This window comes from Labrus bergylta, chromosome 6 (assembly GCF_963930695.1).
Source record: "Labrus bergylta chromosome 6, fLabBer1.1, whole genome shotgun sequence".
NCBI lineage: Eukaryota > Metazoa > Chordata > Actinopteri > Labriformes > Labridae > Labrus > Labrus bergylta.
The window spans coordinates 5,553,042-5,566,183 of NC_089200.1; the positions used below are offsets into that span (position 1 = coordinate 5,553,042).

At 39.8% G+C, this 13,142-nt stretch overlaps 1 protein-coding gene across 2 annotated transcripts; it reads left to right on the plus strand.

The window, feature by feature from the left end:
* The first annotated feature begins 1,085 nt into the window (after window positions 1-1,085).
* On the plus strand, window positions 1,086-12,559 carry zmat3 (zinc finger, matrin-type 3). 2 transcript variants are annotated; one of them, XM_065955612.1, is made up of 6 exons: window positions 1,086-1,256; window positions 5,799-6,541; window positions 6,634-6,774; window positions 7,764-7,930; window positions 8,339-8,385; window positions 10,204-12,559. In XM_065955612.1, exons 1-6 carry the CDS (start codon window positions 1,133-1,135, stop codon window positions 10,410-10,412), a joined length of 1,431 nt encoding a protein of 476 aa, XP_065811684.1. In that variant the 5' UTR covers window positions 1,086-1,132; the 3' UTR covers window positions 10,413-12,559. The 2 variants fall into 2 exon arrangements, with proteins under 2 accessions (XP_065811684.1, XP_065811683.1); XM_065955611.1 differs by having other exon boundaries at window positions 1,087-1,256; window positions 8,339-8,442.
* The last annotated feature ends 583 nt before the right edge of the window (window positions 12,560-13,142 follow it).

The window sequence follows — 13,142 nt, forward strand, 5'->3', positions numbered from 1 at the left end:
TAGCTTTTTATAGCATATTATCTTACATAAATATAGGCCTGCTATAGTAGCCTTATATTTATTGTATGTAGTCTTGTTATTGTTGATTTAATTTTAGTTGCATCTCTTGATCACACTTTCCTTTGCTGCAGTTTGCCCCAAAAGTGGATCAATAAAAATGATCTTATCTCTATCTTATCTTGTTTTATCTTATCGTCTCTTTTCCTTCTAAGTCAGTGACTACGAGTGCAGACACTTGTAATCACTGATGTACTACATGCACATTTATAATCTGTCTATATATAATATAAGGCTACATTAAATACACAAAACGTAAAATTTGTTGATATCTTTATAGTGCTATAGGCTATATGCAACATATGGGAAATTACTATGAGACGCACAGTAAAATAATGTTATATTAATCTTTAATACATATATACATACATTAAAATGTAATGCATTCATATTTAATTGACAAAAAAAAGATCACTTAGGCTGCTTGTATTTTTCTCTTTCAATCACATCTTCTCAATAATAATAATAAAAGTTGCTTAAATAGCCTAAAGGTATGATGTAGTCCAATAAACACATCGTGCATAGTGGGGAAAAACAGTTTAGTAAATCTTCAATTATTACTTTATTATCACTTCCACAGGTGACATGTTGGACGTATTTCCTTATTTTTTGCTTTTATCTAATAAGCTTCTTCTGTTTTTTCTACTGTTTTCCCAGCAGATTGACACTCATAAATAGCCCTCACGGGTGATCCGAGAGAACCATAGAGGTGTAACATATTTATACAATGTGTCATGATTACCACCCATGCAAATCAAGAGCGGTGGCATCGGAAATGGACCGTACCAAGAAGAGGGGGTGCAGGAGGATCCTTGGCAGAGTTTACTTCTTGTAAAAATGTCGGAAGAACACCTTTGTCGGCGATTATTAAGCAAAAAAATTAACTTAGATATGCTTAAAGTTTGTGGGTTAAAATGTGCTACTGGTGACTGTGGTTTTCTGTATATCTCTCTCTTCTGAAAATCCCCCCTCCGGTGAAAGCCGCGGTATCCGAGCGTGTGGTAAGGTCTGTCATCCTGCCGAGATCGCCCGGTTTTTTGGAGAGAAGAAGTTGGCAAAGGGGGATGTCAGTGCGATGATGGCGCTGCAGCTGAAGACCGGGGATGCAGCGTACTACCAGAGTGCAGATTACTGCAGAAATTACACTTCACCGCCTGTCAGCTACGGTGACAGCAGCCATTATTTTGCCCGATTGCCAGGTAAGGAGAGGCTTGTAACATCCAGGATCTCCCCCCCTTTGACTCCCAGTGTAGTCTAATGATGCGCTGAGAAAAAATTCAACCAGAGAGAGATTTTGCAGATGTCACAGAGAGAGGAAGGTGGATGTTTAAACTCGGGTGCTGCTGTCATCTTAATGTCATGTTAGAGAAGGGTGTGGGGGGTACCAGCCTTCATTCTGTTCTGCTTAAAGATGCTGTGATGCAAAATGTGAGGATGTCGAGATACTCTTATTGTCTCTTGTACAGTATGGAGAGCTTTTCTATATCTTGAGCTGGGTTCAGACTGTAAAACAGCCTCAGTCTGTTGTCAAGTGAAGAAATGCTGCTCCCTTCACTTCATAGCCTTTGCACTGCTTGATCCGCACTTACTGATGGTGTGCATGTGGCAATTTCACACCGAGGGTTTCTTCGTTGCACCTGCACAGTCCCTGCCATATAAACAGGCTTTCCCTTGCAGGTTACAGGGACTTGAGGCTATATGGATCATGTATCTGTGTAGATTATCCAGATTTACAGCTTGAGACAGATTCTGTCCACCTAGTTACATTGAACTGTCATCTTCAGTCAGCCTCTCTGTCAGATGTAAAATGCATAGCCTGCACAACGTCTTCAAGTTGTTGTAAGTGGCTGATAACTCAATCAAAAAAGGGCTGAAAAATGGCAGATTTTTTATTTTATTTTTTTAATAAATTTGCTTGCATCTCTGCTTATTTTAAATTATTATTACGAGTTGAATACTTGTGGATTTTTAACAACTTTTCATCTGCCAGAATGAACACACTTGGTCAGCCTATCTCTCACCGTTTGTTAATAATTCAAAACTTTATTAGCTGGTTAGATCTACTGTAAAAAAAAAAAAGTACAGGAAGACATTGGCTATCTGGTCTCTGCTGCTTTCTGCTCTCGTCCAGTGTCCAGTGAAGCAGATGAAATAAGTGCAGGAGGCATGTGCTCCTCATTGCTCCATAATTGATGTGAGACAGCACAGTATAGCAAGAAAAACTCAAGAGAAAATGAACACTTGGCCTATTTAGAGATTCTCTGTGGAGGCCGAGAGATGATCAGGCTCCGAGACAGAAGTTTGCGTTCGTGTGTGTGTGTGTGTGTGTGTGTGTGTGTAACCAGCAAAGACACAAATCCTGAGTCAAGCTAACAGAATTGATGAACCAGTGACTAACTTCTGAGGTAGTTTTCTTCCCAATTACACTTTGGTATCTATTCATCCAAAACTTGATATGAACTGCTGCGTTAAGGCAGAGGATGATGATGAGACTTATTTTCTGCTTTGTGCTTTAGAGCAAATATTACATAAGCCTAGTTTTGACTTGCAACATTGATTGTCTCCTCTCCCAAAGCTGTGATGCCAAAAGTTTTCTTTCTTTCTTTTTTTTAAATTTGCAGTAAGGACTGTTTTCTGTGAACATGAATGTGAGCCTCGGCACTTCAGACCAAACTTTGTTGGCCTGGAACTTTGTCTCTGAGGAGGAAGATCATACTGACCTTGGCCTATCTGGCTCATATTAAAAACTTTGGAATGATCTCAGCCAGAATAAAAACTATCCTGCAACTTCCTTTATGTCAAATAAAGACCCAAATCTTCCATTCATTATAACAGCTGTACTGCTTTATCCGGTTTGATGTTCCTGCAAGTTGGATCTGTTTCATGTCAAAATAGAGGGAGATATAAATAGATGCTTTCATCTAACGACAGAGTGGATTTAGAACTGGTTGTAATCTGCACAGTCATAGCTAATAATGCATGTTTTTATTGCTTAAATCCCTACAGCAAAGGACACATGTTACCCTTTTACTGTCTGATAGGCCACATATGTATTAAACCAATTATGAGCATTACTGCAATTAATTCTGCCATTTGAAAAAGCGCAAACGTGAATAAAGGTCATAAAGCATCATAATATAGACACATTGCCCTGGTAACCAATCAGTCATTTCTGGAAAAAAATGAATTATACGGGTCTCTGTTTAATACACTGGAAGAAAAAACAGAAAATGTTTTCAGCTTAAAATTGCTCAACTTTGTATAATCATTAATTGCGATCTATTACAACCCTCCTTTCTTTCATTAAATCTTTAATCTATGGAGAATCAGGAGGGAGCAATTCAATTGAAATTTCAGCAAACACAAGGAGCCAAGAGCAAAAAAAAGGTGAGAAAATGAAGAGGAATAAAGATGATCTTGAAAACCAGCATGTCTACAAAATCAACCATGACAAATCGCTTACGTTATTGATAAAATAGATAACAATACATGACGCATAATTGATTGAAGAAGAGCAGGCCAGCACAAATAAATTACAATGTAGGACTAGGAAGCTACACTTTAACTGTTGACAGTACAAGTGCATGTAGAGCTTGTTTGTACTGTGTCTCTGAAAAGCTACAAGATTAATATCAAGAAAACAGGTCCAGTTTTCTTTTGCGCCTAGAACTGTTGTGAAGGCTGTCTCAATCAGAGCTGAAGGGTGTTAGGGCTGCTGCTGCTGCTGCTGCTGGGGGATAGAGTATGTGCACAATGTGTACTGATTACTGGTCTGATCCAAGTGAAAAATATGAACATTTGTTGCTCAATCTTCTCAAACGGTGTCGCATGAGAAAGACCTTTGGCCCTTTTCCTCAACTGTTTATTTTCAAAATATACCAATATCAATATGCATTAGCAATTTTTGTTTGCAAATTAAAACCATACTTTTTCCTGTTTTGTGTTCATCATTGGTTCTATAGCTGCCTTTGCATTTTCTATTTTTCTGTCATTGACGCCTTCTCTTAAGCTAAGCTAGACTTAGCTTAGAAGTTAAGCAATGGCATCGTACCACATCGTATCGCATCGCATTGTATAGTGTCGTATATTTGAATAATAACCCATTTCATATGTTTCTCTTGCAAATAAATCAGTGCTGTGGCTCCCTACTGATGCAGCCCTCAGAAGAAGCTTCCAAAAATAGCAGATGGAGACACCAGAAACCAAGATTTAACGATGCCAATAAGTTGTAAAACTGATATTCAGTTTATATGCAACTGCTCCTTAACATGTCTGTGGTAATGTGCACTCGCCCAACTCTGCTAAATCTTCCTTAGAGTCCACTATAGTAAGATCAGTGACTCGTCCAGCATACCTTTCTGCTGAGGTCGGCCATGCCAAGTGACAGAGAGAGGCAGCTAGACGGGCAAGACAGACAGACTGACAGAGAGCAGCAGTCGGAAACACAAACACCCCTGGGTTTTATTTTGGGTCTATGAATCAGTGCCTCCAGGGCGTCCAGTTGGATCCCAGATAAAAGCTTCCAGCGCAGTGAGTTTTGACACAGCTGTTGGCCTTTTTTAGTGACCTGTCAATGCATGTAGTTACACACACACACACACACACACACACACACTAACATAATGGATCATTAGAGTGGCACATACAAACACACATAAATCAGCGCAGTAGCTTCATGCTCTTTATTTCTGTTTTTTTACACAAACACAAGTCCATTCAAGCAGTCACACTTCAGGCAGAGTGATCAGCTTGAGATGGATTTTATTGTCACTGTGTTTCGGTGTGTGTGTGCGCGTGTGTGAACATGTATGCATATATATAACGTCCTGTATGCTTTACTGCAGGCGCCTGCAGGCTCAGCCTAATCTTTCTGATGCCCACTGGAGTGAAAAGCCCCCTCTGTCCGACAATGTGTTTTCAAGCGCACATTTCTTTACATCTCTCCTGCCTCGGGGCATCTAGATACAGATGCGTGGTATTATTGTTATTGTACATTAGGCATTGGACTTTGACCAAATCCCTCGTCATTGTCTGTTTGATGATCTGTCAGTACACAATGTCCACTCAAGTCTGCAGCATCTGAAAGCGCCTTTTTAAAGTCTACAATCCAAAGCAAATCCTGTATTTATTTTTGAAAGATTAAAGACAAGCCCTGTGTGCCTACTTCACGGTGTCATTTAAAGTGATGCGTCGACATTATTTTTTATTTTCCCCTTGCTTTAAGTTTGACAGAATCAGATCAAATCGTACATTATCATCAGCATGTGCACCGAAACAGACTATTTTTACTTCCTTTGGATTATAACGAATGAAAATCTTTGTCATTAAGTAAATGATATATTCACATGTGTGTGTTTTTAGTATTGTGCATAATTAAAGTTACATCAAGTTGCATTGAGCTGTATGTTACTTTTTGCATTTTTTGCCCAAGGAAAATGTCCCCTTAGAGTGAATCTAATCAAATCTAAACTAATCTGATGTCATCTCATCTATCTAGACCCTGGAGGCGTGTTGTCAATCTTAATATGCTGTCAATGTTATCATCCCTCAAGGCCTTAAAGAAGAAAACAGGACTACATATAGGCCTAAATGTTTTTCAAATATAAAACTTGCATGAATGATTATTTATCTTACTGATGTTTTGCAGTTGTATCTAATTTCTAAAGGACCTGACTAAGGAGAAAGGTCTTTGATAAATATAAGTCCATGCCCTTTAAGTGTATAGCCTCTGATGTCCACAGGTCCAGAGACCATGTTGAAGCCTCCTCTGAGTCTCTTCAGTCATCACCATCAGCCTTTCCATCACATGGACTCTCTGCACCGGCTGGGACCTCCGCCAATGGCGCCAACGCAACCTCTCGGCCCGCCTCCCATGTCCCCTGCTCAGGCGATGGGACCTCCAACCTTGGTTCCCACCCAGAGTCTATGTCCCCCACCCATAACTGCTGCTCCCCCTCACACGTTAAGGCCTCCTTCCATTTCCCCGCCACACAGTTTAGGACCCCCACCTCAGACACTGGGGCCTCCACCAATGGTGCACACGTTGTTGCCCCCACCTGTAGATCATTCCCAAACAATAGTGCCTCCAACCATGGACCTCACGCAACAACTGGGGCCTCCTCCTCCTCTCAATCATTCACAAACCCTGGTGCCCCCTCCTGTCGTGGCTCCAGGGGTGGGACGATTCCCCCTCCCTCCTAGCCCCCTGTCCTCCCCTCCTGCGCTGGGCCCAGACCCTTCGCAGATGCCCCCAAGACTTCCAGGACAGGCCCCCATCCCAGCCCAAGTGTCCTGCCTCATCCCTGGTGGTCCTCTCCCAGGACAGGCAGCCCCAGCCAGTGAGCAGCCCCAGGATGAGGGCTCTCCATTGGGTGTGGAGGAGCAGGAGGACTCCCTGGGTCTGGGGGACCTGTGTAAACCTCTGTACTGTAAACTCTGCAATGTTACCCTCAACTCTGCACAGCAGGCACAGGCTCACTACCAGGTCAGAGGAAGTCCACTTTCATACCTGCACAGAACATGTTGAATATCAATCTACGTGCATGTACAAAATCTTTATTTCTTTATCTGTCTAAGGGGAAGAATCACGGTAAAAAGTTGAGAAATTTCTACGCTGGCAGTCAGCAGCCTCCAGCCATCAGGATCCCAGAAGTTCTTGAGGGAGCCGGCCAGACGGGGCTCAGCTCAGGATCCAATGACAGTGACGCAGGCAGACAGGTCAGGACCAAACCTAGAAAATCCAGCACCCGCCTACCTAAATGTTACAGTTTTAGTTGAGAAAGTGGGTGTACTGCACTGCTGCGCAAGGTGGTCAATGTGCTTATATAGGTCATTTCCTTTTGAGGAGGTTGTGGAGAACTGCAGAGTATGTGTATCTAAATAGTGGAAACTAACATAAATCGCACACCACTGAACAATTCTATCTCGACACAATCTGGCTGTACTGATCAAAAAATACCGACTCCCTCTGTCTTGATTGTCTCCGTTACCAAGTGTTAAATTAAATCTTAAATCAAAGCTGGTACAACAAAATTCTCGATAACTAAAAATGTTTAATTGGAGATCAGAAACATGATGAGAAAAGAAAAAGAAAGTTTACATAATCAGAGGAACATCATCTAATTACTAATAGGAGACAAAACTGAATTATTCTTTCCAGAAAGTTTTTTTTATTATAGCTGAATTTGATCACATTTGAAAGAAGCTATTTATTTCCTTCTTTTTTTTTATTGTGAACTGTGTCTATCATAGTCTTAAACACTTTTTCGTTGAATCTGAAGTCCCTTTTTACTTCATTAGGGCTTGTAGGGGCTTTTCGTTCATTTAATTATCTTTCCAGCTTGCAAATTTTAAGATTTTGTAGAAACATCATGATGTGATAGCTTAGGCTACAGCTGCATGTTACCTGCTCAGCAACAAACAGCAGAGGGCAAAGTTCAAAAGGGGCATCAAGCCTCTGAAAAGAGATTGGTAGAGACCAAAACAAATATTTATTAACAGACTTTATTATACGATGCCAACCTTGGACGTAAGCACATGTGATGTGATTTCTTTCATGATTTCATTACTTTGATCTGCGTGCTTTCCCACAAAACTCCTAAAAGCGTTGCAGGAAATACTTTTTCATTTCATTTCTTTTTTTCTCAGCGTTTACTCCGTTACTTCTCTCAGCACAAACACTGCATTGCTTTGTCCTGTGTCCTCAGGCACTCTATAAGGGGGCAACCCGGGTCATCTTGGCCACAGAGAATGACTATTGTAAGCTGTGTGATGCCTCCTTCAGTTCACCAGCAGTTGCACAGGCCCACTACCAGGGCAAGAACCATGCCAAGAAACTACGGCTCGCTGAGGCCCAGCAGAACTCCAACAACATGTAGGTTTGAGTACTGAAACATTTGGTAGCATAAAGAGCTTTTGTATAAGCTTTGCATTTGTATTGCAAATCTGTTCAGCTAAAGCCATGATGTATATTTTTAAAGCTGCAAAATGATTAAAGAAGAAGCCTTGACAATTTTGAGTATTTGAATAATGAGGTAACTTTCCACTGTAGATCAATAGGTCTTCAGTATTTGTCTCCACTTTTAAGCTTACAAGCTAATTCTGGCTCCACCTTCTAATTGTATAATTTAAGTTTGCCCAAAAAAATAAACAGTAAACAGCTAGTCTCTTGGGTGTCTTTATTACCAAAGAAAACAAGCTTAAAACATCAAGCTGGGTGTGTGTCTTGCTAAACTTCTGTAGCAAACTAAAGTCATTTTGATGCTAGCCTTGCCTGTTTCAGGGACGGAAACAATGAGGCGGCCCCGAGAAGAAGCAGGAAAGACTGCAGTGAGTACAGACTTGTGAAAAACCGCCGCAGCCCACAGCTTCCTGCCTCAATGACAGGTAAGCTAATACATACAGAGAGAGTCGAGACATTCACCAAGTGGATGCTGGTTGTAAACGCCTGCTCAGTTTTTGAACAGTCAATTTAAAACTGGGACAAAGAAAAGGGTGCAACATGATTTGTGTTTGTTAGTATGAATCAACAACTAATCAAATGGACTCAAAGAGTGGCTACATATGTGTGGTGTTAGATGTAAACACAAAATTATCGAATATAGCAATATGCTAAAAAGCTACTGTTAGCACTGTTAGCAGCTAAACTTATTTATCAGTCATAGTAAATATATTACTGTATGAGGGTAATATAGTTGTATACTAGTAAAATATATGATAGGGGTAATATAGAATCTGATTAGGGAACAGCTGCCTTTGTTTGAGGTGACAATTTATATTTATTTTGTTTTGTTTTTTCAATAAAAATACAAACTAACAACAACAAACGCTCGTACTTCCTTCATGCTGGAAACCAAACGTGATAGTTTAACTGAATGTGCAACCAAACCCAAGAAAAAATAAACAGTATTTTCATTAAAATAAAAAGTATTTTCCTAGGATTAAGGAATAAAAAGATTGCATTTGGAAATTTGAATTTAAAATAAACATAGGAATCATGACTCAAGTTCAAGTTCAAGTTCAAGTTCAAGTTATCAGGCAATGGCATTTTTGTGTTCCAAGCTCTCCTTAACAATGCAAAAATAAAAATTAAAAAATAATTAAAAAAATAATTAAAAAATAAATAAATAAAATAATAATAATAATTAAAAAAAAATAAAAATAAATAAAATAACGACTCTCTATCAGTAGATGCATTTTGGTTGACAGCCTTACAAGGCTTAATTTGCTTTCTGCTGAAAAACTAAAGCTCCTTTCTGAAATTTAAACTTTATTTCAAAGTTTTTAAATAACAATTTTTTGCAGCATAAAATCCTCAGCCTCCTCCCGTTTTGGAGAATCTGAAAAAAAAAGCTGCTATCACCATTAAGCAGGTTAGATAACACTTTCCACTGAAAGCTTCTTCATTGTGTTTCCATGTGATTGTTGGAGAGTCTGCTTTTGCCTGAGCGTGTGTGAAAACAGATACAGAGTAGGTAACGTCAGACTTTTCTGCTGACGTCAAACAACTATCTCTTTTCTCTATTTTTTCCAAGGACAAAATAACAGTATCCCCTTGGCTCAAGATGAAACAGGACAAGTCCTAAAGTAGAGCCAATTCACTTTCCTCCCTCCTCTCCCTTTTTTGATCTCCTTTCCTTAAACGCACACACTTCAAAGTTCTGCTGATTCAATCATTTTTTGTGTCTTGACGGACAAACCCAAAAATAGCTGCTCTCTCTCTTCTACACTTGCCTCCTCACTGTCTTTTTATCTCTCCCCTTATCTTCGTCTCGTTTTTCTACTGCTTGAACACGCACGCACACACACACACACACACACACACGCAAGACTCTAGTGAAACATAATCATCTTAAGCTCTAGTGCTGGTTCTTATAACTTAGAAAAAAATAAACTTTGCAACTTTAATATTTATAATATTTTGACAATTTTCCGATAGAATAATTAATGGAATAATCAAACGGAGAAACATTGTTGCTCGTAAAACACTAATAAGTGTCAGCTCTTTATCTCATATATTCTTTCACCACGTTTATTGTCCAGGTGTCTCGATAGATAAATCTAGAATAAACCAGTCTCTTAAAGAGTGGCTACAATTAACTTATTTTCATTCCTGTCTACTTGACTCATCTCTTCCCCCCACCCCAGGGCCGTACTACAACCCTAGACCGAGGCAGCGCATCCCGAGGGACCTGGCCATGTGCGTCACTCCCAGCGGGCAGTTCTACTGCTCCATGTGCAACTGCGGAGCCGAGCAGGAGACGGACTTCAGACAGCACCTGGAGAGCAAGCAGCACAAAGCGAAAGTGTCTGAGCTGAGATACCGCCACGAGATGGAAAACCTCGGCTACAGCTAGGAGACAGAAGAAGAGGAGGGAGGTAGGGGGAATAAAATTCAGAGATAAGAGTGGGACAAGACAGGTGCAGACATGCAAGACCAAAGGGCAAGGAAAGTGGAGGCAGCCTTTTTTTTATTTTTTATTGAAGGGCATATCCAGTAAGAGGATTAGCACTATATGGCCTCAAGACCTTGTTTCAATTCATTTGATAAATGGATCAAACACTTAAATCCTCATATTTGACATAATGCTCTACCATAAAAATCTATAATTGGATTTGCTGGATTGATTTGAATTGGGTATTACTGTTGAAACTCAGTCTCTATAATGAAGCACCCTGCAGCATATCTGCATTTGGCATAACTGTCAGTTTTTGACAAAAAAAAGTTTTAAATGCATTTTTTTACTCCGAATCATATCATGTTTGGACCCACTATCTTTCGTTAATTTGTTTTTGATCATCCTCTCTCCAATGATTTGAGCGGGTAACTCCTGATACAAATGAATTGCACAAAAATCTTGAGGTTAAAGCTTGAGGTATAGAGGACTATTGGTGCACAACAACACAAGAGAAAAGGTGCAGGAATACTTGCGAGAGACCAGGAGTGGCAGATGGTTTTAAGCATTTAGAGACGATACAAACTGTAGGGAAACAAAGAGAAACTTCTGGATAGAAGGAAAAGACAGATAGAAGCAAAAACATGAGGTCAGACACAGAGCTTATCCTTGGGGAAACAATCATTGCTGAGGACAAAGATTTAGTCTGAGACTTATTTTTCAATTCTTTGTGTGTGAGATTTATCCCTGCAGGTACTTTTTACAAGCCCTACAGCTGGGACTTAAGGTCTGAGTCGTGAGCCACACAGGGCACAAGAGAGCAGAATTCAACATTTCTTTTGCCTCTTAAAGGGAAACACACAAAGCACTGTTAGCTAGTATAAGAAACAAAGCACAAAAAACATGACCTAGTAAAAACAGTGTCAGCCAAACTCTTAAGTGGTCCTTCGTTATGAACCAGGCTGAAGCCTACACCCCTGCTAGCCTTGTATGTGCCTATAGTGAAAATTAGGAGTTTGAGTTAGCCTTTTGGGGATTATAGTAAAAACCGATCAATTGTTTTTTTTTTTCTATACTCTATGTCATTATTCTTCTTGTATTAAACCCACATAAATGTTATGTAAATATCTTACAAATACATTGTAGATGTACATTTGCTATAATAGACATGGACTCTATGGGTTATTTAGTTAATGTTAGCTTAGCATAAATTGTAAATACCCATTATCTATTTAATAATTATCAGGAATCTTATACAAAGTGTGCACTGACTGAATGTCTCCCCATAAGCACTGTATGTATGTGTTTGGATTTTACTGTAAGCCCTCCATAACTGAGTCTGGGTGAAGTAACTCTGGTACCATCTATCTGTGCTCTGCTACTCTTATCAGTTTTATTTTTCACAGCCGAGATTTCTTTTTGAGGCAGGGTAACGAGCTGAATCTTTGTCTCGACAGAACAGCCAAAAAGGTACTGTGAGGAAGAAATGTGCAAACACCTTTCTAACGCGTAGGGGTGCACACAGCTGAAAGCAGTTACATCCAAACTTCTAATTAGTTTGCAAATTGCAAGTAAACGTGTGGAGAGCTCCTGGATGTTTTTGCCTATCAGGCGTATCATTAAATTCTACCAATCAGTCTTGATTCCCTGAGGGGACATGACCAGGTTTTACTGGAGTGAGAAACAGCTGCAGAGGAGTGTGATGGACTTTTTTTTTTCACCTTGCATAAACTCCACATCGTGTTGTTTTTTCAAGTGTTGAGCCCTCTCTTGAAGGATCAGTTGTGTTAATGATTTTCCGCGTCTCTTTACTTTTTTCATCTTGCATTAAGTTGTGTTGAGGTGAACACATTTGGCATTATACAGTCATACTTCAGAACAGTGGTTCTCAACTTGAAGGCCGGGATCCAAATGCGGGTTGCGGAGCTGTTTTTTCGGCGCGTCACGATTGTGTGAGAAAATGTGTCAAAAAGTCTTTGAAGCGCTTTTATAGCATGTGTTTTATTTTGTTCCGTATCTTTGTTCTTTCACATGTTTTGTAAAGCTTGAGGTTCAAACTGCACAATTTTTTATTAAAGGCTTTATATGCGATTTTTTTAATCCAGTAGATGTCGCCCTTGAGCACCAGCATGAAACCAAAACAACTGGCGGTGCATCTTTATTCTGCTCATATCTTCACACTGCATGTAAATTTACCTGAAATGAGCGTGATCTAGAAACACAGTTAAGCAGTGAGTACAGTATGTTATTCTTCTTTTCTCTAGTCCCTCAATTAAACAACTTTTATACACGAGGGGAGGAGTCAGCCGGCCGTCCTGGCGATGTAAACAAACTGAAGATAGGACTCTGAAAACTCTGAAAACATCACAGACAGTGGGACTCGGGTGTTACACCCATTGTAGACAGTCATGACTCACAGAGTTATTTTCAGAGGATATACTTGATTTATATTATATTTAAGTGTGAAAAATCACATATAAAGACTTTAAATAAATCTCATTGGCTAAAAAATATCAGAAATTTGGGTCACGATTTCTCATTCAGGAGTCGGTGGCTGGTCTTGAGGCTAACCCAGTTGAGAACCACTGCTTCAGACAACAGAAAGTGTGCACTGTGCCTTTAATTTTGATCTGTAATGTAATCAGAGAAAACAACGGCTTAAAACAATTGACATTTTCGTTTGAATCAGAA

Bases quoted from the DNA above. Each gene is read 5' to 3' on its own strand.
- zmat3 (XM_065955611.1), top strand. From the start codon at position 1,133: ATGATGGCGCTGCAGCTGAAGACCGGGGATGCAGCGTACTACCAGAGT. The intron at 6,542-6,633 runs GTCAGAGGAAGT...TATCTGTCTAAG, and splicing joins AGGCACAGGCTCACTACCAG to GGGAAGAATCACGGTAAAAA. The intron at 7,931-8,338 runs GTAGGTTTGAGT...TGCCTGTTTCAG, and splicing joins CAGCAGAACTCCAACAACAT to GGACGGAAACAATGAGGCGG.